Here is a 26,925-nt window from a genome sequence, read left to right as displayed (position 1 = left end):
AGTGATCGGCTGCCGTTATGTAAAAACAGATGTTTACAGCAAGGGAGCCCAGCAGAGAAGGAACGGGGAGACAGTATCGGGAAACAGGTAAGTGGGGGGAGGGGTTGCCAAACCACCTCCCCCCCATTCTGTTTCTTATTGCAATCCTTACCACTATTGTGCAGCAATATAAAAATAATTTCTTATGTTTAATGTTCCTAAAGTAACAGCAGGTCCAGTATATGTTAGTCACCTGTCTTGTAAGTAGAAAGCACCTGAATTATTATTGCATCTTCTTCCATCAGAAACATAGTCATACCAAACCTTTTCTTTATTTACACAGTGTTTAAAAAAAAGGGGGCAGAAGAAAGGACAGAAGAGTAAAAGATAAAATATAACACTCACACTGACGAGATACAGCAGAGAGGGGCTCGGGGTAGTTTTCTGACAGGTATACTTTAGTTCTATATATAAACCACACTCTCGAGACTCCCTTTGGTAGAAACAGTAATAAAGGAGGCTGTGGTTTCCAGATGTTCCACCCAATCGCTATGTTACAAAGATGGGTAACAGAAGGTTAAACTAAGACGGTGCTCGCTATAAAATAATGGAGGGGACAGGAGATGAAGGGGAGAATTTTCTTAATGGTATTTACACACTTGTATTTACATACCACGGGTGAGAGTAGGTCTGCTAAGACTAACTGGTAGGGAGATTGGCAGGAGATTCTCAGTAACACTAAACCCCATTTTCTACCAGAGGGGTTTGCGGCAACTCTTCTGGCAACAAGAAAGCTTCTTAAGCCCTCCACGTGAGGGCCACAGCTTCTGTAAAATTATCCTGCTGGTTTAGACAAAAGATCTTAGGCGTCAAACAAGTCACTCTAAAAAGGAATGGCTGCGTCTCATCTTTTTAAGGGGTTTTAAAGGCTGGTCCATATTTTACTCGGTACTTGTTTATATCCACAAAATGTAGGGTCTCCGAGTCCCGGGTAGTGACACAGGGCACCATGCCATCCACCCCCTCTCCCATCAGCCATTTCTGTTATCAGCTGCCATCTCCCGGCTCACATGTTCCATATTCCATTTGCTCAGCAATGTTTGGAAGCGCTGGTGCAGTCGTTTGCTGACTCGCTCATGGGACTAGAGGAAACAAGATGACACAGATTCAATGTTAAATCTTAACATGTCTAAATAAACACCAAATATATAAAATACACAAAAAATAGTCCTATTCAAACCAATTTCTTTTCCACACTAAAGGTGGTCAAACAACTATTCAGACGACAGATATTCCTTCAACCCTTAATACATATGTGCACTTGGCCAAGTATGCATGTGTTTTCAATAGAGGGGGAGGGTATTAAAGGGAACCCGTCATCAACTTTATGCTGCCCATACGGCAGGAAAAAGTAGAGACAGGCGAGTTGATTTCAGTGGTCTGCAATTTAAAAGTTAAAAGTAAGTGGTTGCCGAGAACCAACATCACAATCATTGCAGACTGGGCCTGGAAAAGAGTCACGGCCACCTGAGAAGAGTCCTGGTTATCCATGAATTCCTGCTCTCCTGCCCACCTGCTGATGGACTGACAGTCTTCTACCTAGTTTTCTCCCTTTCTCTCTAGGAGAGAACTGCCAATCATCAGCAGATGGACGGGGAGAGAGCAGGAGAATAGGAATAACCAGGACTCTTCTCAGGTAGATCTGACTCTTCAAGGCCTGGGCTGCAATGATTATGATGCTGGTTCTCAGCAACCACTTACTTTTAGCTCATGAGTGACACACCGCTGACATCAGCATTTCATGTCACTATTTTATGCTGCCCTCAGTGAGGTCTGCATAAAGCTGATGACAGGTTCTCTTCAAGCTACTGCCAGACCCAAAGAAAATGGCTCAGCTCCCGTGAGGACAAAGGATTGTAGCAAGCTGAAATCCAACATGTCCACTGACATATGCCACTGGGAAAAAGTCGCGACACCCCCGTAGACAGTACATGGTCAGTTGGACATGTGCATTCAAAAATTTAGAGGTCACAATAAGTTCACATGTAAAGGTTAGAGTGCATTTTAGATTGATCCAGAAATTTCACAGACAAGCCAAATATCCTCAACATGTGAGCAGTATATTATAAAAAATACACACATCGTATTTTTCACTTTATAAGACACACTCTTCTGGCAAGCTTGAAAAAGGCTCTTGTATGAGCTGAAACATTGCCATCCACATGGGTGAATAAACACCACTACTTTTAGGCTACTTTCACACTTGCGCTTGATCGGATCCGTTCTGAACTGATCCGATCATATTAATGCAGACGGAGGCTCCGTTCAGTACGGATCCGTCTGCATTAATAACTTCGAAAAATTTCTAAGTGCGAAAGTAGCCTGAGCGGATCCGTTCAGACTTTCAATGTAAAGTCAATGGGGGACGGATCCGCTTGAAGATTGAGCCATATGGTGTCATCTTCAAGCAGATCCGTTCCCATTGACTTACATTGTAAGTCTGGACGGATCCGCACGCCTCCGCACGGCCAGGCAGACAGCTGAACGCTGCAAGCAGCGTTCAGCTGTCCGCCTGGCCGTGCGGAGGCGAGCGGAGCGGAGGCTGAACGCCGCCAGACTGATGCAGTCTGAGCGGATCCGCATCCATTCAGACTGCATCAGGGCTGGACAGAAGCGTTCTGCTCCGCTCGTGAGCCCCTTCAAACGGAGCTCACGAGCGGACAGCAGAACGCTAGTGTGAAAGTAGCCTTACTTGGAGTGCTGTCCGTCTTTCATCATACATACATACATACATACATATACACACACACATATACACACTACACACACACACACACACACACACACACACACAGTACAGACCAAAAGTTTGGACACGCCTTCTCATTCAAAGAGTTTTCTTTATTTTCATGACTATGAAAATTGTAGATTCACACTGAAGGCATCAAAACTATGAATTAACACATGTGAAATTATATACATAACAAAAAAGTGTGAAACAACTGAAAATATATCATATTCTAGGTCAGTGATGGCTAACCTTGGCACTCCAGCTGTGGTAAAACTACAACTCCCAAGATGCCCCGCTTGCTTGGCTGCTCTCAGAACTCTATAGAAATAAATGGAGCATGCTGGGAGTCGTAGTTTCACCACAGCTGGAGTGCCGAGGTTAGCCATCACTGTTCTAGGTTCTTCAAAGTAGCCAACTTTTGCTTTGATTACTGCTTTGCACTCTTGGCATTCTCTTGATGAGCTTCAAGAGGTAGTCACCTGAAATGGTTTTCACTTCACAGGTGTGCCCTGTCAGGTTTAATAAGTGGGATTTCTTGCCTTATAAATGGGGTTGGGACCATCAGTTGCGTTGTGGAGAAGTCAGGTGGATACACAGCTGATAGTCCTACTGAATAGACTGTTAGAATTTGTATTATGGCAAAAAAGCAGCTAAGTAAAGAAAAACGAGTGGCCATCATTACTGTAAGAAATGAAGGTCAGTCAGTCCGAAAAATTGGGAAAACTTTGAAAGTGTCCCCAAGTGCAGTCACAAAAACCAGCAATCGCTAAAAAGAAACTGGCTCACATGCGGACCGCCCCAGGAAAGGAAGACCAAGAGTCACCTCTGCTGCGGAGGATAAGTTCATCCGAGTCACCAGCCTCAGAAATCACAGGTTAACAGCAGCTCAGATTAGAGACAAGTTCAATGCCACACAGAGTTCTAGCAGCAGACACATCTCTAGAACAACTGTTAAGAGGAGACTGTGTGAAACCACTGCTAAGGACAGGCAACAAGCAGAAGAGACTTGTTTGGGTTAAAGAACACAAGGAATGGACATTAGACCAGTGGAAATCTGTGCTTTGGTCTGAGTCCAAATTTGAGATCTTGGGTTCCAACCACCGTGTCTTTGTGCGACGCAGAAAAGGTGAACTCTACATGCCTGGTTCCCACCGTGAAGCATGAAGGAGGAGGTGTGATGGTGTGGGGGTGCTTTGCTGGTGACACTGTTGGGGATTTATTCAAAATTGAAGGCATACTGAACCAGCATGGCTACCACAGCATCTTGCAGCGGCATGCTATTCCAATCCGGTTTGCGTTTAGTTGGACCATCATTTATTTTTCAACAGGACAATGACCCCAAACACACCTCCAGGCTGTGTAAGGGCTATTTGACCATGAAGGAGAGTGATGGGGTGCTGCGCCAGATGACCTGGCCTCCACAGTCACCGGACCTGAACCCAATCGAGATGGTTTGGGGTGAGCTGGACCGCAGAGTGAAGGCAAAAGGGCCAAGTGCTAAGCATCTCTGGGAACTCCTTCAAGACTGTTGGAAGACCATTTCAGGTGACTACCTCTTGAAGCTCATCAAGAGAATGCCAAGAGTGTGCAAAGCAGTAATCAAAGCAAAAGGTAGCTACTTCGAAGAACCTAGAATATGACATATTTTCTGTTGTTTCACACTTTTTTGTTATGTATATAATTCCACATGTGTTAATTCATAGTTTTGATGCCTTCAGTGTGAATCTACAATTTTCATAGTCATGAAAATAAAGAAAACTCTTTGAATGAGAAGGTGTGTCCAAACTTTTGGTCTGTACTGTATATAATAAAAATAATATACATATATATACACACATACACAAATCATCCTCCTTTCCCCAAAAATCTAAATAAATAATGAATTAATTAAATAAATAAAAAAACACATCAGGGCATCACTGCATGCAAAATCACCCGTACTGTTAAAATAAATAAATATATATATATATATATATACACACACACACATATAATATATAAATATATATATTATCCAATACGGTGAGTGGCATAACGGAGAAGAAAAAAAGAATGGCTGATTTGTCATTTTTTTCCCATCACTTTATCTCCCAAAACATTTAATAAAAGTGAACTAAAACTCATACACACCCCTAAATGGTATCAAAAACTACATATTGTCCCACAAATAATTAGCCCCCATACATCTCCGTAGACATAACTATAAAAACAAATTAATTATGGGGATCAGAATATGGCGATGGAAAAAAAATTAATAAAAATCAGACGTTTTTGTTTTCAGTATTAAAACACAAGAAAAACTATACATATGTGGTATCGCCGGATTTGTTCTGAACTGGTGAATGAAGAAAACAAGTCAGTTTTACCGCATAGTGAATGCCACAAAAAAAAAAAAAAAAAAAAAAGTGGCAGAAGTGAATGGGACAGTTTAGGTGTAATTACACTGCTCACTACTGTGATGTAGACGGCAAAAAGATAAGCAATGAAGAGAAGTCAGCGTTGGCACAGCGCGCGTCTTCTCTGCAACCAGCTGGTCGGCATGGGTGCCGGGTGTCAGACACCCGCTGATTTGATACTGATGACAGGTTATCAATAAAAAAACAAACAAAAAAAAAAAAAAAAACTTGGAGAACCCATTTAAAGACGCAAAACACTGAGCTGTGAATGTGGCCTAGGGCTGTGTTCAGCCCTTGCCATTTACGTCCTTATATTTACCTTGATAACAAAACTATCTGGGATTAGACAAAGCCAGATCCTACGGACTGCAGTAGGATTGTAATTTTTTATTTTTTTTTTAAATGCTTCAATCCAAGTGATGACGGTAAGGTGATACACATTCAGTTCAGAGATCACCATGACTGAGAGAATGCTACAATACAGGATTATTACTGCTGTCTGTGAATGGCCTATAGCTAATACTTCTTATGGCTATGGGAAACAAAATGAAAAATAAACTAAATATTTAAAAGGTTGGGGACAGAAGAGTACAGTAACTCATTTTTTCTAAAAACCTTCCTTTAAAATGTTCTAAATAGCCCAAACCTATTTTTGAAATTTACTTTCTTCTTCAAATCAATAATACAGTTCTCCTACTTAAATTAGCACCCAAAGTCCTGGGTGCGAGTCAGTTTTAAAAATCATTATTCTAGTACAGCGTTGACATAGTCCTGTGCACCCCTCAAGCTTGGGTAAATTCTGGCACAGCGCATCAGTACCCTGTGCAGATGTGCTATGCCAGGATTTGGCTAAGCCTGAATCCCCTCTGCTCGGCTCATGGCTCTCTACAGCACTGCAGTACAGGAGTACCAATCTACTATAGAGAGCCTTGAGCTGAGCGGGCATAGACAGGAGCCCGCTGAGGTCAGCTAAACCCTGGCATAGCACATCTGCACAGGGTATCGATGTGCTGTGCCACAGTTGAGCTAAGCTCGAGGGGCGCACAGGAGGGAGCTGCAATCAGGTGTTCTGGCCTGTGCAGTGATCATGGAGGCCCCCAGAAAAATCTGTACACCAGTACAGAGCAGACATGTCAGCATTGTACAAGAATAATCATTTTAAGACGCAACAGCACCCAGGTGTTTTGGCGCCTATTTGAGTAGGAGAACTGTATTATTGATTAATAAAGTCTATTACAAAAACATTTTTTAGGCTATTTAGAACTTTTTAAAAGGAAAGTTTTAAAAAGGTTACTCTTTAAATAATTTCTCCATCTGTCCATATGAGACACATGATATTTCTGCCCTTCACTACTGATAACGCGAGAGACAGAGTGATCAAAGACTTACTAGGTGGCCCCCAACCTGTCCATGCCCCCTGCAGAGCGTTTAGTGAAACATGACATATTGGGATGATCGGCTAAGGCCAGTTTGGACAAGGTTGGCCTACCTTACCAGGGCGGGTGCTCCGTGGTTAGGCTTACAGGGTCAGTTTAATACCCGCCTGTAGGGTTTACTAGAGTCAGATTTGGTTGACCCTATAAAGATCCCGCCAGAGTGATCAGGACATCCCATGTACATAAAGAGTACAGTAGGAACAAACAGTTCTTTATACTTTTTCTGCTCACTGGCTGCCGAGTACCCTGAGCAAATGGCATCAGTTTTTTTGTCTCTTGGGTATCATAATAGAGTCTGACACCATTGAGGCCAATCTCTATATTTTTATACTGCTCCCGAGTACGTATTTTAATTGAGTATCATTAAAGGTTATGTTTTAGCATAGCTTTGACCCCAGTGAGTTTCCACGTATACACACCTGCTGTGCCCTCAATAAGGCAGTGCGACGGTACATGTAGTCCTCAGATTTGATGACGTATACCATCTTGTAAGAGTTCAGCTTGAATTTGCACTGCAGTTTGTCCAGACTCTCTAGATTCTCCAGCGTTCGCTTTCCATTCCCTTCCCTCTCCTGTTGTTCGCGGCCTCGCTGGCACTTCCGGATTCTGCGCAGGTTCCTGCGTAATAATAAGGGACTGGTTAGGCTGACGTCTATACGCGAAGAAACTTGATCTGCGGGGGGAAAAAGCTCTCAAAAGTTAGGTGAAATCAATTCATACAATAGAAAGCTCAAAAGTGGAGTGGTCAGACTAAATGTGAAGATAGGAATACTGGAATAGCTTCCCAACAGAGGTGGTAGAGACTAAACCAAGGAAAAAACCCTACAGGAAAAAAGGCAAATGTGATTACTGACTAAGTCCAGGGATAGTGTCGTCGGCACAGGTATCAGATGATGAGCTCACCTGGGTAAGAAAACAGGTTTCTGTGCGAGATGCTCTCTCAGCTCTGGGGAAGTAGAGTCACAGTTCATGTATCTTTCCACATAGTCCGACCAGCGCTTAAAGAAAGAAGACAATTTGTGCAGAATTAGTCCCGCAGCCCAGAATGCCAAGACCCATAACAGGAAAGCAGACAACAAGAGAAGAACTGCGGAGCTGCAAGAAGTCTACGAAGCTCACAATTAGGGCTCGTGTGCTGCCCGTTGCCGTATTGCGGACCTGCAATACACGGACACCGTTTAGTGTGTATTCCGCATCACAGATGCAGACCCATTCAGTTCAATGGGTCCGCAAATCCGGAGATGCGGAACGGCAGCACGGAACGGAACACTACGGAGTGCTTTCTGGGGTTCCGTTCCGTGCCTCCGCACCGCAAAAAGATAGAACATGCTCTATCTTTTTGCGGAACGGAGGGATCGCGGACCCATTCAAGTGAATGGGTCCACGATCCCCATGCGGCTGGGCCACGGTCGGTGCCTGTGCATTGCGGACCACAATTTGCAGTCCACAGCACGGGCACGGGCTTCACATGGTCGTGTGAACGAGCCCTTAGGCTCAGTTTGGACTGTGTCTTGCTGTGGTTTTAAAGCTGTGTTTTTTGCAGCTTAAAAACTGCAGCGTCCATGTGAATAATGCAAAAAATAAATAAAAAAAATAATAAAAAAAAGTGTCTAACAATAATCATTTATGGCAAAAAGGAAGTATGGCCAGCTTAACACGTGCACAATATAGGCTAATTTTTTGCAAGTCCTGGCCTCGTTGTATGTTTAAAGGGCATCTGTCAGCAGATTTGTACCTATGACACTGGCTGACCTGTGACATGTGCACTTGGCAGCTGAAGGCATCTGTGTTGGTCCCATGTTCATATGTGTCCGCATTGATAAGGAAAATGATGTCTGAATATATGCAAATGAGCCTCTAGGAGCAACGGGGGTGTTACCATTACACCTAGAGGGCTTTAATGGACCGGGCCAAGCAGTGTAAAATGTCATCACGCCTGCCTCGCCATCAGAATGAAGAGGACGCGACAGTTGCAAAGAGTGCAGAGCCTCTAGGTGTAAAGGTAATGCCCTCACTGCTCCTAGAGGCTCATTTGCATATATTAAAACATCAATTTCTCAGCAATGCGGGCACATGTGAACATGGCACTACAGTTTGGTCATTATTGTTGAGCCAAGGCCTGTAGGGCTTAGTGTCATTAGATGAGCTGCGGGCCATGGTAGGAATGCTCCCATACTGCTGCTGTGTGAAACCATCTTAAAGGGATGTCTCACTTCAGCAATTGGCATTTATCATGCAGAGAAAGTTAATACACGGCACTTACTAATGTATTGTGATTGTCCATGTTGCCTCCTTTACTGGCTGGATTTATTTTTCCATCACATTATACACCGCTCGTTACCATGGTTACAACCACCCTGCAGGCCACTGTCCCGGCCACCAGAAGGGTCAGCACTTTTTCCTATACTGTGCAAGCACGGCCAACGCTGATTGCAGGGTGGTCGTAAATATGGAAACAAGCAGCGTATACTGTGATAGAAAAATGAATCCAGCCAACAAAGGAGACAATATGGACAATTACAGTACATTAGTAAGTGCCTTGTATTAACTTTCTCTACAGGATAAATGCCATTTGCTAAAGTGATGAGTGAACTTGCGATTTGTAAGTTCGGTGTTTGGGTTATTTAAGATTCCCGTTATGGATTCCTAATATGACGGAATGCCTCTTATAGGCTTCCGTGGTGCGTGCAGTCATAGAATTCCATTATGGTCCGCGGTAACGGAATCCATTATGGAATTCTGAGATAACCCGAACGTCCATATCACAAGTTCGCTCGACACTAGACACAACCCCTTTAAGGCCGGTTTCATAAGGGATTGACATCCGGCAGAAAAATTCTTGCGGATTTTGCTGCATTTCCGCACTACGAACTGCAACGAGACCGCATGTATGACATGTGGTTTTTACTGTGGAAGAGCCCTCGGCTTTAACCCTCTCCATTCCAGAGGGTGAAATCCAATGTATAAATTGACATGCTGCACCTTTTATGTATGCACTTTGCTGGTACTGTACCACACTGTGGCCTCCGGATGACATTTACACACCCTACAACTTGGAAGACATCTGGGACAATACAATACTCCCTTATACCCTCTTACTCTGACTCCCATCCCATGCAGAGGATGCACTATGTTATCCAATTCCAGTGCTGTTACCGCTGATTTCACAGCAGCCATCACTACGCAGTATGGCGCCATCCAGCTGTCTCTACCACACCACACATGGCCTCTAGAGGAACGGCTTCTCTGGTCTGTGTTTTATACCATTGGCTAAAAGTTTAACCCCTTATGACTGAAGCCTAGTTTGGCACATGAGGCTTGCAAATTTTTTTCATTATTTTGATCTCCACAATTCAAAAATCAGTTTTTTTACATTTTTTCCATTTTGGGGTACATCAGATGAATTCTACAACAATTTGTTCTTCCTGTATTCATTAAGTGGCAATAATGACACTTTACCTTTATTCCACGGGAGAGTTAGGATTATGGTGGTCAAAGGATTTGGCCAGATTAGAATTTTAGCTGCAAATGTGCTGGTAATAATAATTACCGATGTCCGATAGTGTAATAGGAATAATTCACGTTTACACGTATGTCCCCTGACCTGCGTGCCAGCGCTGAGCTCAAAACATGTCAGCCGATGAAGGACCCAGTCCATCCTGCACATGCGCCAGGTGCCCTGTCCGTCTCCAGTATAAGTGAATGCTGATGGACTCATTACACTATTGGACAGCAAGGCTGACAGTTTAAAGATACTTCTTACTCGCTGCATGTGATGTTACATCGGCAGCTAGTAATAGTCAAAAATTATGCCACTGTATTTTGACACTTTACTTTTTTCTTTTTCTTCTTTGCAGTGCAAGTTATGGTTTTTATGGATAGCATTTTGGGATACAATGAACCTGTTCACCATTTTTTTAAATTAATTTTTTTGAACAAAAACCGCTGGAGCAGTATTTACGGTAATCTGGCAGAATGTCAGAAACCCAGCGTGCCCTGTTCTAGTGAATGGAATCTGTCAGGGCCAGCAGTGTGCAGCATGTGCTCAAGCTATATGGTATTTTGACCCTATGCTGGAATGGAACATAATACCAGATTTTGAAACTTTGATGTGAACCTAGCCTTACACTGTCAGCACAATCTTGCAGCTCTTCTCAAAGTGTTTGATAAAAAAAATTCTTATGGATTTTTTTTTGGGTGGCCATAACTCATGTGTGAAGGGGGCCTTACTAAACTAACAGAACAGACCAATGTAGTATGGAAACAAGAACTAGGTACAAGTCTAATGATAGGACATCTAACTTATGCTCAATCTGGATGTTGTCCCTTGGAAGGGGAGGAAGAGCACAAATCTCAGAGTGAACAATGGCACAAAATTACTATTCTATAGTACTGAAGCCCCGTGCGGCCAATCTCTATGAAGAAATTCAGAGTATTAATGCTGCAATTCTTATTTTGTCCACCTGATGGCAGGCCAACATAAGAAATCAGCTAAATGCTATATGCTTATAGGTCAAAATGAAAAATTCAAAAACATAATTTATAAAAAGATCATTTATGGGCCTTAAAATTATGATTTAAAAAAATAAAAATATACAAAAAATAAAAAAGTTTTAAAGGGACACTGACAGGCCCAATAACCATAATTAGCTGTACATATGCATGCACAGGTCTTCTAATGTACATTAAAAACATAAGTATCCCCCCTGTCCACATTATGAATACAGTAAACTCATGTTTTATAACCTGAAGTAATCGCTTTTCTTTCTGCCCAAGGGGCGGAGTTTCAGCTCCACTTGCACCCAGCCAGCCTCAGCCCAACCGCCGCTTTGAAGCGCCGCCCAGTTCATCAATATTCACTTCGTTGGGCGGCTTCTGCTGTCCCCGACCTTCCGAGATCCGACGCATGCCCAATAGAAAGCTATGGGCATCGGACTCACTTTCAGCTTCTGCGCATGCGCCCGGCACCCATAGCTTTCTATTGGGCATGCGCCCAAGCGAAGTGAATATTGATGAGCTGGGCGGCGCTTCAAAACGGCGGCTGGCTGGGCGCAAGTGGAGGGGAAACTCCGCCCCTTAGGCAGAAAGAAAAGCGATTACTTAAGGTTATTAAACATGAGTTAACTGTATTCATAATGTGGACAGGGGGTAGACTTATATATGTTTTTAATGCACATTAGAAGACCTGTGCATGCATATATACAGCTAATTATGGTTATTGGGCCTGTCAGTGTCCCTTTAAATCACCTCCCTTTCCATATTATTAAAATACCTAAATAACAATAAAATATAAACAACCTGGGTATCACCGCAACCAAAAACGCCCATAATATAAAATAAAAAAAAAAAGAAGAAAGAAAATGTGATCCAAAAGTCAATAAAAACTATGAATTGTGCTGCAAAAAATGAGCCCCGAAACAGCTCAGTAGACAAAAAATAAATAAATAAATAAATAAAAAATGTACTAATGGGGTATCGTTGTAATCTTACTGACCCAGACAAAACCCGTAAAACGGTGGTGGGATTGTGGTTTTTTTCCAATTCCACCCCATTTGGAATTTTTTCCCCGCTTCCAACTAGATTTTATGCCATAATTAATGGTGGTATTAGAAAGTACAACTTGTAGATCTGGCTCACGGAAAATAGGGAATAAAAATGAAAACGCAAAAACCTCCGGTATCCTAAGGGTTAATGTACACGGTCTGTAATGTTAAGATCATTAAATCTGTCCCTGTGTGTCTGTCTACATGTGATGGCTGTGGGGACCACACTACGGTTTTTACAATATCCTGCCCATCTCATTCACAGCCAAATCCGCATTTGGGGGAGATTTATTAATCTTTTTAAGACACAATAGCAACATTAAAAAAAAAAGTTGCAGATTATGGTACATGTCATATTTGTGACCTTTTGAGCTTTTTTTTTTTTTTTTAAGTCACAGGAGAGGGTAGGGACTTGGCAAAATGAGACAGTGCCTCCCGTGGCCTACCAAATTTACCATAATCTATGCCAGAAACGGGTGTAAATTATAGCCGACATCTACACTAGCTGATAGCTAGCGAAGATTTCAATTTCTAGAGCATGTAAAAACAGGAGGTGCGCCAAATTTATTAAGAGGCCTGTGCTTCAATACATTTGCCACGTCTTACTCCAGTGGACTTCTTAACGCGACTGGTGTAGTAATCCCCCCAATAGATTCATAGAAAATCATGGCTATTTCATAATTTACAGGCTGGAAACTTAAGTTGGCTTGCAACATACAGTTAGGGTCCATTCACACGTCCGCAAGCGTTTTGCGGACCGCACCTGGCCGACACTATGATACAAATGCCTATTCTTGTCCGTGGCTGCGGAAAAGAACAGGACATTTGCTATCTTTGTTGCGGGTCCGTGGAATGGAACTACGGATGCGGACAGCACACAGTGTGCAGTCCACATCTTTTGTGGCCCCATTGAAATCAGTGGGTCTGCACCCATTCATACGGACGTGTGAATGGGCCTTAAAGGGCTTCTGTCGCCCCACTAAACTCTTTTTTGGGGAGTACTTATAATCCCTATCCTGCGATATATCTATACATTATGTTATTAATCATTTTCGTTCTGTAGCTATGTCAAAAGATGTACTTTTATAATATGCTAATTACCTGTCTACCAGGAAGTAGGGCAGCTACTTGCCGGTAGCAGCCGCAAAAAAACGCCCCCTCCTCCTGTTGATTGACAGGGCCAGCCGCGATCTCCTCCTCCGGCTGGCCCTGTCTGCATTTCAAAAATCGTGCGCCTGTGTTGATTCGGCGCAGGTGCTCTGAGAGAAGGAGGCTCGCTTCCTCAGCACTCCCTCAGTGCGCCTGCGCCGATGACGTCTTCTCTTTCGGTGACGTCATCGGCGCAGGCGCACTGAGGAGGCGAGCCTCCTCCTCTCAGAGCACCTGCGCCGACTCAACACAGGCGCGCGATTTTTGAAATGCAGACAGGGCCAGCCGGAGGAGGAGATCGCGGCTGGCCCTGTCAATCAACAAGAGGAGGGGGGCGTTTTTTTTGCGGCTGCTACCAGCAAGTAGACGCCCTACTTGCTGGTACACAGGTAATTAGCATATTATAAAAGTATGTTTTTTGACATATCTACAGAACGAAAATGATTAATAACATAATGTATAGATATATCGCAGTATAGGGATTATAAGTACCCCAAAAAAAATATATGAGTTTAGTGGGGTGACAGAAGCCCTTTAATGGATGTTCTGCATTGTAAGCATGAATGACGCATTACTAAATCACTACAATTAGGGCGTATGGAAGTCACAGAGGGGGGCCCTTACTGTACACCAACGTGTTCATCAGTAAAAGGGAAACCAGTCACTGCACACAGTAAAATGCCAGAAGAACCATTGTTGGGTAGGTCTGATAAGTGTGTGATGTATACACAAATCATGTATCAGAAAGGACTCCTATTACAGTGAATCAACTTTTCAAAAACCTCATTCGCCCTTTCAGAAAATATAAGAAAAATAAATTTTCTTTTCTACAGGAAAAATACAGAGTAGGCGTGAGGTTGAAAGAGGATGTTCAAGGGGCAATCATACCAATTTCACATCAAAACATTGATACTAATGTGCAAGGTCCCATTCACACGACTATTGTCAATCCACATTTGATCTTCATTTTTTGTGGATCAGATGTGGATCCATTTATTTCAATGGTGCCGCAAAAGTTGCGGATAGCACATCGCGTATTCCGTTCCACGGCTCGACAAAAAATATATGTCACATTAATGGCGACAAGAATAGGCATTTATAACATGGTGCGGAATGCGCGCGGCCGGTAGCCACAATTTGTGGACTGCAAAACTGATATGGTCGTGTGAATGGGTCCTATGTCTCCCATCAAAGACCATTCCTTTCAGCTGATTGCCCTGGCACCAGTGACAGATGGCAGGGGAAACTACAGTCAACCACTAATGCATGGCTGGCCATGTAAATACACCGTTTGCTCGAGTCCACCAGAACTAGAGACACTTCTACAGGGGTCCCCCCCTTTATGATGTCCATATGTTATGACATGGTAAACGAGGACATAAACAGGGGTTGTCTACATGCCTCATTGTAAAAGGGGTTAGAACCTTTACTTTTTATTTTTCTCTTAAAGAGGTCGTCCAAGAGTTTAATACTGACAACCTGCCCTCAGAATAGGTCATCAGTGTTCTAGTGAAGGCCGCAGCCCCGTCGCAGCTTACCAAGAACAGTGCCGTCCATTGGATAGTGGCTGCGCTTGGTATTTCACCCAGCTCCATTCCCTTGAATGATGAATAGAAACATATAGAAACATAGAATGTGTCGGCAGATGAGAACCATTTGGCCCATCTAGTCTGCCCAATAAATACTATGGATAGCCCTTGGCCCCATCTTATATGAAGGATGGCCTTATGCCTATCCCATGCATGCTTAAACTCCTTCACTGTATTTGCAGCTACCACTTCTGCAGGAAGGCTATTCCATGCATCCACTACTCTCTCAGTAAAGTAATACTTCCTGATATTACTTTTACACCTTTGCCCCTCTAATTTAAAACCTCTTGTAGCAGTTTTTCTTCTTTTAAATATTCTCTCCTCTTTTACCTTGTTGATTCCCTTTATGTATTTAAAAGTTTCTATCATAAGTTTTATCCTGCAATCCATGTACCAGTTTAGTAGCTCTTCTCTGAACTCTCTCCAAAGTATCAATATCCTTCTGGAGATATGGTCTCCAGTACTGAGCACAATACTCCAAATGAGGTCTCACTAGTGCTCTGTAGAGCGGCCTGAGCACCTCCCTCTTTCTACTGGTAATGCCTCTCCCTATACACCCAAGCATTCTGCTAGCATTTCCTGCTGCTCTATGACATTGTCTGCCTACCTTTAAGTCTTCTGAAATAATGATCCCTAAATCACTTTCCTCAGATACTGAGGTTAGGACTGTATCACTGATTTTATATTCTGCTCTTGGGTTTTTACGCCCGAGGTGCATTATTTTGCACTTATCCACATAAAATTTTAGGTTAGTTTCACACTTGAGGCAGGACGGATCCGACAGGCTGTTCACCATGTCGGATCCGTCCTGCGGCTATTTCGCCGTGCCCGCGGCTCTGTCCCCATTGACTATAATGGGGACGGGGGCGGAGCTCCGGCGCAGCACAGCGGTGCACAGAGAAAGCCGCCGGACTAAAAAGCCTGACATGCAGTAATTTTAGTCCGGCGGCCTTTCTCCGTGCACCGCCGGAGCTCCGCCCCCGTCCCCATTATAGTCAATGGGGACGAAGCGGTGGTCTGGCGAAATAGCCGCAGGACGGATCCGACATGGTGAACAGCCTGTCGGATCCGTCCTGCCGCAAGTGTGAAAGTACCCTTAGTTGCCAGATTTTTGACCATTCCTCTAGTTTTCCTAAATCCTTTTCCATGTGGTGTATCCCTCCAGGAACATCAACCCTGTTACAAATCTTTGTGTCATCAGCAAAAAGACACACCTTACCATCGAGGCCTTCTGCAATTTCGCTGATAAAGATATTAAACAATATGGGTCCCAGAACAGATCCCTGATGTACCCCACTGGTAACAAGACCTTGGTCTGAATATACTCCATTGACTACAACCCTCTGTCCCTCAGCCACTGCCTAATCCATTCAACAATATGGGAGTCCAAGCCCAAAGACTGCAATTTATTGATAAGCCTTCTGTGTGGGACAGTATCGAAAGCCTTACTGAAGTCTAGATAAGCGATGTCTACTGCACCTCCGCCATCTATTATTTTAGTCACCCAATCAAAAAAATCAATAAGATTAGTTTGACATGATCTCCCTGAAGTAAACCCATGCTGTTTTTCATGTTTCAATACATGGGATTTTAGATGTTCCACAATCCTCTACTTAAGTATGGTTTCCATTAATTTCCCCACTATTGATGTCAGGCTTACTGGCCTATAGTTGCCCGATTCCTCCCTACTACCTTTCTTGTGAATCGGCACAACATTTGCTAATTTCCAATCTTCTGGGATGACTCCTGTTGCCAGTGATTGGTTAAATAAATCTATTAATGGTTTTGCTAGTTCACCGCTGAGCTCTTTTAATAGCTTTGGGTGTATCCCATCAGGCCCCTGTGACTTATTTGTATTGATTTTAGACAGCTGACTTAGAACCTCTTCCTCTGTAAAGACACATGCATCAAAAGATTCATTAGTCTTCTTTCCTAACTGAGGTCCTTTTCCTTCATTTTCCTTCGTAAAGACTGAACAGAAGTATTCATTGAGGCAGTCAGCTAGTTCTTTATCTTCTTCCATATACCTTCCTTCTTTTGTTTTTAATTTTGTAATTCCTTGTTTTAGTTTCCTTTTTTCATTTATGCATCTGAAGAATGCATTATCGCCTTTTTTCCCTGACTGAGCTAATTTCTCTTCTGCCTGTGCTTTAGAAGCTCTTATAACTTGTTTGGCCTCTCTGCCTAATCTTGTAAATTAGCCTGTCATCCTCGTTTTTTTTTTTTTTTTTTTTAATTCTTGAATTGCTATCTTTTTGTTTTTAATGATTTTGGCCACTTCTGCTGAGTACCACAGTGGTCTTTTCCTTTTTTTGCTTTTACTGACAAGCCTAAGGCTGGGTTCACACTTGAGCGTTGCGCAAACGCGCGTTTTACGCGCGTTTTTGACGCGCATTTTTATGCGCGTTTTTGTAATAGTAAACGCGCGTTTGACGCGCGTTTGTGTGATTCACTACAGTGTCCTATGGCCACAAACGCCCCAAAAGTCGCTCATGTACTTTTTGGAGCGTCGGGCGTTTTACAGCGCGATCGTACGCGCTGTAAAACGCCCAAGTGTGAACCATTCCCATAGGGAATCATTGGTTTCTCCTTGTTGAGCGTTTTACAGCGCGTAGGAACGCGCTGTAAAACGCTCAGGTGTGAACCCAGCCTAATGCAATTTTCTGTTGCCTTCAATAGTGCCACTTAAGTAGTCCCATTTCTCCTGGACTCCAATTAAACTGTTCCAATCTGATAGGGACTCGTATACCACTAATCTAATTTTAGAAAAGTCAGTTTTTCTAAAATCTAAAACTTTTGTTTTTGTGTGGTGTGACTCGGTCACTGTACTTATAGTAAACCACACTGACTGGTGATCACTAGATCCCAAGCTTTCCCCTACAGTAATATCATATACCAAATTCCCATTTGTGAATACTAAATCTAAAATGGCCTCCTTCCGGGTTGGCTCCTCAACTACTTGCTGTAGAGATAATCCCAATAGGGAATTTAGAATATCTGTAATCCTGGCAGAACTAGCTATTTTGGTTTTCCAGTTTACATCAGGAAGATTGAAGTCTCCCATAATGATAACTTCCCCCTTCAATGTCATTTTAGCCATTTCCTCAACTAGTAGATCATCTAATTGAGGTCACTGGCCTAGGAAGAGGCTGTGGGGCTCAGAGTGCTGCGGTTTCTTCAAACAGCTGATGGTTGGGGTGCTACGAATTGGACCCCCATCCATCAGATACTGATGACCTCTCTTATTAAATACCGAACAACCCCTCTAAAAATCAGCAACAAGTCGCCTGCTAAATGTTTCCATGTATGTATTAGCATATCTAGTGCTGAGGACTGGAGAAAGTCACACACCGGTCTCTGGACAGAGTTGGGTAAAATAATAGCATCAATTATTTAGGTCCCATAGGACGGGAGGAAAGTCTTTATTTCAAAGTTCCTTTTTATCAAATGACTAGGCAGCCTTTTAGAGCCCAGCTTAAGAAATGTTCACCTCCTTCAGGACCAACACATTTTCATTTTTTTTTTCTCTCCCCAAAAACTTTACTTTTCCGATCACATAGCCATTTGAGGTTCTCTCACCACTTAATTTATCATATCATGTATTGGAAACAATTATTTTTGCTCTAAAATTAGGGGGGGGGGGGGGGGAGAAACAATTATGCCATAGTCTTTTGGGTTTTGTTTACTTTGCGCTAAAAACTACATGACATTCTGCAGATCAGTACGATTATGGTAATACCAATTAAACAGGTTTTATTATGTTTTACTACTTAAAATAAAATGTAATTTTATCTGCATCGCCATATTCTTATTCACATGACCTTTTTTCGATTTCTGTGTGTGGGGTTCTTTCTTGCAGGACAAACTATAATTTTTATCGGTACCATTCTGGGGTAAGGCTACTTTCACACTCGCGTTTGGTGCAGATCCGTTCAGATAATATAACCGTCTGCATCCGTTCAGGACGGATCGTTGTTATTATCTTTAACATAGCCAAAACGGATCCGTCTTGAACACCACTGAAAGTCAATGGAAGACAGATCCGTTTTCTATTGACTTACATTGTGCGTCAGGACTGATCCGTTTGGCTCAGTTTCGTCAGATGGACACCAAAATGCTGCAGGCAGGGTTGTGGTGTCCGCCTCCAAAGCGGAATGGAGACGGAATTGATGCATTCTGGATGGAAAAGGATCCACTCAAAATGCATTAGGGCAAAACTGATCTGTTTTGGACCGCTTGAGAGAGCCCTGAACGGATCTCACAAAACGCCAGTGTGAAAGTAGCCTAAATATGACTTTATGATCACTTTCTACTCCTTTTTGTTTCTAGAATGGAGTGATGGTGCGCATGTGTGACCATTCACTTCTACACCAATCCAGCACTCACAGCAGCTCTGAAGAAGTGAACAGAACAGCGATCACGCATGCTTAACACCACTCTGTTCTCATGGAGTAGAAAAAGGTCATCCCAAGAGAAGCTAGCCCAGTGATGGCGAACCTTTTAGAGACCGAGTGCCCAAACTGCAATCTAAACCCACTTATTTATCACAAAGTGCCAACACGGCAATTTAATCTGAATACCAATATAGTGTATCTTCAATTTACTTTATCATTTAGCTATAATAACTGCCTGTGCCGTTCATAGCATGCCCTTCGCTGATGAATGGCAGGTAAAGTCTAAGGCTTATTGGTACACCATTGACTTTTTCCAGGATGCGGGTGCCCAAAGAGAGGGCTCTGAGTGCCGCCTCTGGCACCCGTGCCATAGGTTCGCCATCACTGAGCTAGCCCTTACATATAGCTGCTGGAAGCGGAAAAAGGAGATTTTTGTGAAACTCACCTGTAAAATCTTTTTCTCGTCTTTTCCATTGGGGGACACAGACCATGGGTATAGCTTAGAGGTATTAGTAGGAGGGACACTATGCAAATGAAAGAGCTCCTCCTCCTCGGGCTATACCCCCAGACTCCACCAGGAGGAACTCAGGCGTTGCACAAGCAGTAGGAGAAGGAGCAAGAAAAAATCATGGAAACCATCGGACCAAGCCATAAGGTCCAACCAGAAACAGAAAAACTGAACTAAAGACCCCTCCTGCAACAGGAATAATGGGTGGGAGCTGTGTCCCCCAATGGAAAAGACGAGAAAAAGATTTTACAGGTGAGTTTCACAAAAATCTCCTTTTCTCGTGCTTTTTTCCATTGGGGGACACAGACCATGGGACGTCCAAAAGCAGTCCATGGGGTGGGAAAAAATATCAGCACTGCCAGGAGGAACGCCCCAACGGTCAAACAGGAACCACAGCCTGCAAAACCCTGCGGCCAAAGCCGCATCAGCCGAAGCCAGTGAATGCAACTGACAAAAATTTGCAAAGGTATGCAAGGACGACCAGGTGGCCGCCGTACACAGCTGAGACGCAGAGGCACGACTGCGTCTTGCCCAGGAAGCCCCCTCCGCCCCAATGGAGTGAGCGGCAATTCTAGCCGGGGGAACTCCACCACAAGCGTGACAAGCCGCGGAAATAGCCAAGCAGATCCAGAGCGCCAAGAACGGCGGACGGAAGCAGTAGCCGCGAGACACACCTTCAGGACCCGTACAACATCCAGGGAATGCAGAGTGCGTTCCCTGGGGTTAGCTGGAGAAGGACAAAAGGAAGGCAGGACAAGATCCTCATCAAGGCGGAAGGGAGAGACCACCCTGGGCAAAAAGAAGGGGACTGGACGGAGCACAACTTAATCCTGGAGGAAAACCATTAAGGCTCCTGACAGGAAAGAGCGGCCAGCTTCGACACCAGTCTGACCTAAAAGCTCGTGATGGGACGTGAACTCACAGCCACTGCATAATAGCCCAGAACTTTAATCACTACGCTATGTAGCTGTATCAGAAGCTATGGTCACAAGGAAGTCCAGATGAGAACAGTCAGAGAGACCCTCCTCAAAGGCTCGAAGGGAGCCGACTGCAGAGCGCGCAGAACCAAATTGAGATCCCAAGGAGACAAAGGGGGAACATACGGGGAACCGAATGCGCCACCCCCGAAGAAAGGTCACCACCGGACCCTTAAGAGCAAGGGACCTCTGACGGCCCGCGCCGAAACCTGACCTTACAGGGAACTAAGCGACAGTCCCTGCACAAGCCCCGACTGAAGAAAAGACAGTACCATCAAGATGGAAAACCGAAGGGGAGGGAACCCCGAACCCTCAAAAAAGGATAGGAAGGCCATCCAGGTACGATAGTAAATCCGGGAGGAAGAAGACTTCCCCGGACTGATCATGGTCCTAACCACTGAATCCGAGAACCCCATCTTTATCAGGATGGCGGTTTCAACAGTCACGCCGGTAAACGAAGAGACCGCAAATTCCGGTGGAAGAACGGGCCCTGAGACAGTAAGTCCTGTCCGTCGGGAAGAGGCCATGGGGCGTCCGCCAGCAACCGAGCCACGTCCGAAAAACCACGCGCGGCGAGGCCACTCTGGGGTGATGAGAACGGTCGGAGTCCCTTCCGCCTCGAACTGGCGTAGACCCTTTGGCAGGAGAGGAAAACAGAGGAGGCTGAAGTCCTGCCACGGAGACACCTGCGCATCCATCCGTACGCCTCCGGATCTCGGGCGCGAGCCAGGACCACTGGGATCTTGTTGTTGAACCCGGACGCCATTAAGTCCACATCCGGACGGTCCCATCTGTGGCAGATTTCTTCGAACCCTTCTGGATGCAGAGACCACTCGCTTGGATCCACCGTGTTGTGGCTTAGAAAGTCCGCTGTCCAGTTGTCCATTCCTGGAATGCAAACTGCTGACAACACCGGAACGTGAGTCTCCGCCCACGTCAGAATTCACTTCACCTCCTGCATCACCATCCGGCTGCGGGTCCCGTCCTGATGGTCGATATAGGCCACGGCCGCGGCATTGCCCGTTTGAACCCGCACTGGGAGGCCCGCAAGGAGAGAGGTCCAATAGGAGAGAGAGAGCGGAAAAAATCGCCCTCAATTCCAGAAAGTTGATTGGAAGGCGAGACTCTGCCGCCGGCCAAATTCCTTGAACCGTGCGAGACTGGAAAACGCCCCCCCAACCCAGGATGCTGGCATCGGTGGCGGCGATCGTCCAGGAGAATGCGAGAAAGGAACTCCCCGACCTCAGGTTCTTTGGGAACAGCCACCAAGGGAGAACTGCCCGAACCCGCTGAAAGGTAAAGGATCTCCTGTTGCGCCAGGCGAGTGTGAAACTGGGCATATGGAAAGGCCTCGAAAGAGGCTACCATAAGACCCAGGACCTGCAAGTATTCCCGAATGGAGAGGCACGGGGAGCGCAGCAGATGCGACACTGCCCCCTGGACCTGGGAGGACCTGAAGGCTGGTAGAATACTTTGGCAGCCGAGGTGTCCAAAATCACCCTCCGGAAGGAGAGCCTCTGGGACGGGAAGAGGCAGGAGTTTGGGAAAGTTACCAGGCAGCCGAACCGTTCCAGGGTCTGAACAGTGATCCGGACGCTGTCCGTGGTCTGCGGTAGAGAGGGGGGCCTCTATCCGGATATCGTCCCGACAGGGCAGCAAAGGAATGCCCCTGGTACGAAGAAGCGCCATGAGCGGTCCAGGACCGTGGCAAGGACCCGCGGGGTGGTCGCCAACCCGAAGGAAGGGCGACAAACTGACAGTGTCGACCCATAATGGCGAAGCGCAGGAATCGATGGTGGGATTCCGCAATCGGGACATGTGATAGGCCTAGGAGCAGCAGGGCGGGCTGACTGGGCCCTCTAGTGCCGGGAAGGCTGGTGCAAAGGAAGGCCTCTTTGCGGGCGACCTGAGACCCCCGGCGGAGGAAGCAGGCGACGGCCTACCAGATGAGAAACGGCAAAAGGCATGCAGAGACGAACTCGTCCAGCTGATCCCCACAAGGCCTGGAAACCCCAAAGGGGAGATTAGCAAGGGAACGCTTGGTGGAGGCGTCAGCGTCCCACACCTTCAATCAGATCTCTTCGCGCTGAGTGACAGAGATGGCCAACCTGCGGGCAAAGAGGGAAACAATGTCCCTAGAAGCTTCGCAAAGAATGTTAGAAGCCTGAGACATCTGGAGAACCAACTCCAGTGTGTTAGTAGCCGCATCTCGTACCGCCAGTTCCTGGTGGTGGTGTTGTAACCACACCGAGAGAGCACTGGCTACCCCTGCTGAGTGAAAGGTAGGTCACAGGGACGCGCTGCCAGCGAAAAAAGGACCTGGAAGAGAGTCTATGCGTCTGTCTACAGCATCCTGGAAAGAGGAACTGACTAAGACAGGAAGGGCCACATAATTGGCTAATCCGGCCACCGGAGGATCCACCTTAGGGGGAGGAGACACCTCTCCTCGCCGTCAGCAGGGAAAGGAAAGTATATTCATGCGCTGGGTGGTCGAGAACCTTATTAAGACCACCCCAGGCCCTGGACATGACCGCGGAAAAATCCCTCATGGACCGGGAACATGGTAGTCTCCGACTGCCTGGACGGAAAAAGGGGGAACTCCTGACCAGTGGAAGGAGGAGAATCCCCTTGGAGAATAAAGGTGTCTCGGACAGTCACCACTAAGTCAGCCACCCTGGTGGAGAGCTTAGGCGAGGGGTCCCGCTCCATGACCTAATCAGAGCCGGAAATTCTCCTTCAGACTTGCGCTCCCTAAGGGAGGGGAGAGTCGCCCGAACGCGCCTCTAGACGAGGGGGGGGGGGGGGGGGGGGGGGGAGAGCCAGAGCCATCCGAGGAGGGATGCTGCTGCTCACGCTCCCTGTTAGTATTCGGCCGTCTTCTGTGGAAAACCACTTAGAGAGGTGGTTGGCGTCACAGGATTTGAAAATGCCCTATAGTCCAAAAAGGACGTGGCTCGTCCGAGCCGGATAATTCTCCTTCGGAGTACTCTCCCTAGGGAGGGGGAAGAGCAGTCCGCAAGCGCCACCGGCGAGGTGAGGGGGGTGGAGAGACAGAGACATCCGAGGTGGGATGCTGCCGCTCACGCTGCCTCTTCGTAGTCAGTCACCCACTGTGGGGACCACTGAGAGAGATGGAGTCGTTAGCGCCACAGGATTAAAGGACATGGTTGCCTTGGTGACTAAGACCAATTTAGCGGCCGCGCTGGACATGGCAGATGCCCAAGCGGGGACCGCAGGCCCTCAGGGACGTGGAGGAGGGGGGTAAGGCAGGGATGCAGGTAATACTTATCTGCTCCTGCAGAACTTCTCCCTCGACTCCAGGACCAGCAGGGATGCACCTCATCAGGCTTCTGACTCCTTGTCCAGGAGTGCAGTGTTCTGGTGGAGGGTGGCAGCGGGAGACCCAGTAGCTGGTGGGATACCGGAGCTGCAGGTCGAGCCCGGATCCACTTGTCTTCTTTGGGGGGCAATGGAGGCAGCCAGGCAGCGTCCAAGGACGGCAGCGGGCATTCCACGGGGGACCAGGAAGGCGCCATGCCGACCTGTGTCCCCATCTAGAATAATATAAACAATTTTTGAAGGCTGAAAGGGGCTTTGAACTCAGAAAGCCTGGACATGGGGCAACAGCAGCAGTACCACTGAGCTACCAGCTTGCCTGGCACAAAACGGAGTAGAGTGATGAGGAGCTGCACGGCCATGAGCAAACAGAGTCTCCGGTGTAAGGAGAGTCAGAGCGGCATGCCGAGGCTCCGCCTCCCCTAACGCGTCATTATGGCGCGAAAAAAAGCGCGCGAAAATAAGCGCGCGCACGAAAAATAAGCGCGCGCGCGAAAATATGCGCGCGCGCGAAAATATGCGCGCGCGCGAAAATATGCGCGAGCGCGAAAATATGCGCGAGCGCGAAAATATGCGCGAGCGCGAAAATATGCGCGAGCGCGAAAATATGCGCGAAAGTAAGCGCACCACGTGGAGGAGCGGCCTGCCGGCGGGCGCTGAGGGAGCGCAGCAGCCAAGGCCCGACGAGAGAAGCGCTGAAGCCCACAGTTTAAGGGGAAGAGATGCCAGTACTCCAGTGCCAAAATGAAGAAAGTGCCCCATCAGGATCCTTCTTCAAGCTCACCCAGGCAGCCACAGACAAATAGACACAGAGGGAGGGGGAGGGATTGGGCAACACTTATCTGCTCAGCATGCTCCCTCGATGTCCAGACCAGCAGGGATGCGCCTCTTCAGACTTCTGACTCCAATCCAGGAGAACAGTGCTCTGGAGGAGGGTAGGCAGCAGGCGTCCCAGCAGCTGGTGGGATGCCGGAGCTAACAGGTCGAGCCCGGATCCACTTATCTTCTTGGGGGGAAATGGAGGCAGCCAGGCAACGTCCCAAAGACGGCGGCGGGCACTCCACGGGAGACCAGGAAGGCGCCATGCCGACCTGTGTCCCCATCTAGAATAAAAATAACAAAAAGGAGTAGAATCAGAGAGTGTCAACCTCCTTCACCAGACACTAAGCAAAGACTGAGTTCCTCCTGGTGGAGTCTGGGGGTATAGCCCGAGGAGGAGGAGCTCTTTCATTTGCATAGTGTCCCTCCTACTAATACCTCTAAGCTATACCCATGGTCTGTGTCCCCCAATGGAAAAAAGCACGAGAAATCACTTGCTAGGATGAGGTCAGGAGTTACTTCAGGGTCCTGTAAAGCACACAGTGTACCAGAAAATTGTCATGATGTCACTGTCACCTGACATCCAAAGGATCAGCTCATCCTGGCACAGGACATGTGGTACCACACTGTACTGTAAAGAGGAGCTACTGGATAGCAGAAACAGGTATTACCAGAGAAATGGCCATGTCACTTGGCTGGATCTGAGTCTGAAGCATTGTATGTCGAGTCTGGTTTCAATTGAAATGCAATGTGTCACCAAAAATATTTAAAACCAGAGAGTGACACAGAGCCCGTTTCCTAATCTGCTTTTATTTTGTGACTGCAGATTTTTTTCATCCTATTTCCTGAACATGATTGTGGGGGAGCTGTTCTGATCAGCGTTTAGAGAGATACTTCACAGCAGCCACCATGGGCCATAGACACAACAGACAGGAAGGGATCTCACAGACTCTTATGGAAGTCTTCTGGGCACGCTCTGTGACCTGTGCAGAGGTCAGGACGGAGAAGATAAGCGGTGATAACACCTATTGTGAATGGTGGAGCCTGTCTTATCTATAGATAGAGATAATATTTGTCTAATCTTGCCTGTGATAATAAGCGGATAACTGCAGTAAAGACCAAGGCGCCTAATAGGCTTAGTGGCCAGTTCAAAAACTTCAGGATTTTAGGTTTTGTTTTTTATATAGATATTGACATAGAAAATTAAAAATAAGAGTGCCATTTTTGTTTCAATATATGTTTTACATAAAAAATATGACTTAAACAAAAAGGTCCTTTTCTGATGAGACATTCCCTTTAAGACCACAGTAAACGGAAAGTATTGTATCCTGAGGTCACTGTATACTGTAATGTTGACATCAATGAAGCTTGTTCTCAGACTGTATATTCCTAGCTTCCCGAGACTTCTCGCTACATTTTCCCTTTAGTTTTGCAGAAATCCAAGCAAATCTGTGACTAAGTGGCAAGAATTGAACAGTCTTCGGTAAAGGTAACACCTATAAACCCATGATTTGGCAGAGATGCGACCGTGAACCTTTGTTTAGTACAGTCATCTTCATAAACTGCACGGCATTCTGGTTCCTTAGGCTACTTTCACACTTGCGTTCAGAGCGGATCCGTCTGAGAAGGATTCGCTCATATAATGCAGACGGTGGATCCGTTCAGAACGGATCCGTCTGCATTATATTGTAAAAAAAAATTCTAAGTGTCAAAGTAGCTTCAGACGGATCCGTCCAGACTTTACATTGAAAGTCAATGGGGGACGGATCAGTTAGAAAATTGAGCCATAGTGTGTCATATTCAAACGGATCCGTCCCCATTGACTTACATTGTAAGTCTGGACGGATCCGCTTGCCTCCGCACGGCCGGCGGACACCCGAACGCTGCAAGTCTGGACGGATCCGCATCCACTCAGAATGCATTAGGGCTGGACGGAAGCGGTCGGGGCCACTTGTGAGAGCCTTTGAACGGAACTCACAAGCGGAGCCCCGAACGCTAGTGTGAAATA

General features: G+C 46.0%; 1 protein-coding gene across 1 annotated transcript in view; it reads right to left on the bottom strand.

Moving 5' to 3' along the window:
• Window positions 1–292: 292 nt before the first annotated feature.
• SIN3A (SIN3 transcription regulator family member A) overlaps window positions 293–26,925 on the bottom strand; it is an 85,597-nt gene continuing 58,964 nt past the window's right edge. Inside the window, 4 exon segments of the mRNA XM_044279859.1 lie at window positions 293–1,025; window positions 1,028–1,121; window positions 7,022–7,220; window positions 7,506–7,600. Of these exon segments, the coding sequence (XP_044135794.1) occupies window positions 892–1,025; window positions 1,028–1,121; window positions 7,022–7,220; window positions 7,506–7,600 (522 nt within the window). The 3' untranslated portion in view covers window positions 293–891.

This window comes from Bufo gargarizans, chromosome 2, assembly GCF_014858855.1.
Source record: "Bufo gargarizans isolate SCDJY-AF-19 chromosome 2, ASM1485885v1, whole genome shotgun sequence".
Taxonomy (NCBI): Eukaryota; Metazoa; Chordata; class Amphibia; order Anura; family Bufonidae; genus Bufo; species Bufo gargarizans.
The sequence above is the reverse complement of the archived record's forward strand: the minus strand, read 5'-3'. Positions and strand labels throughout refer to the sequence as shown.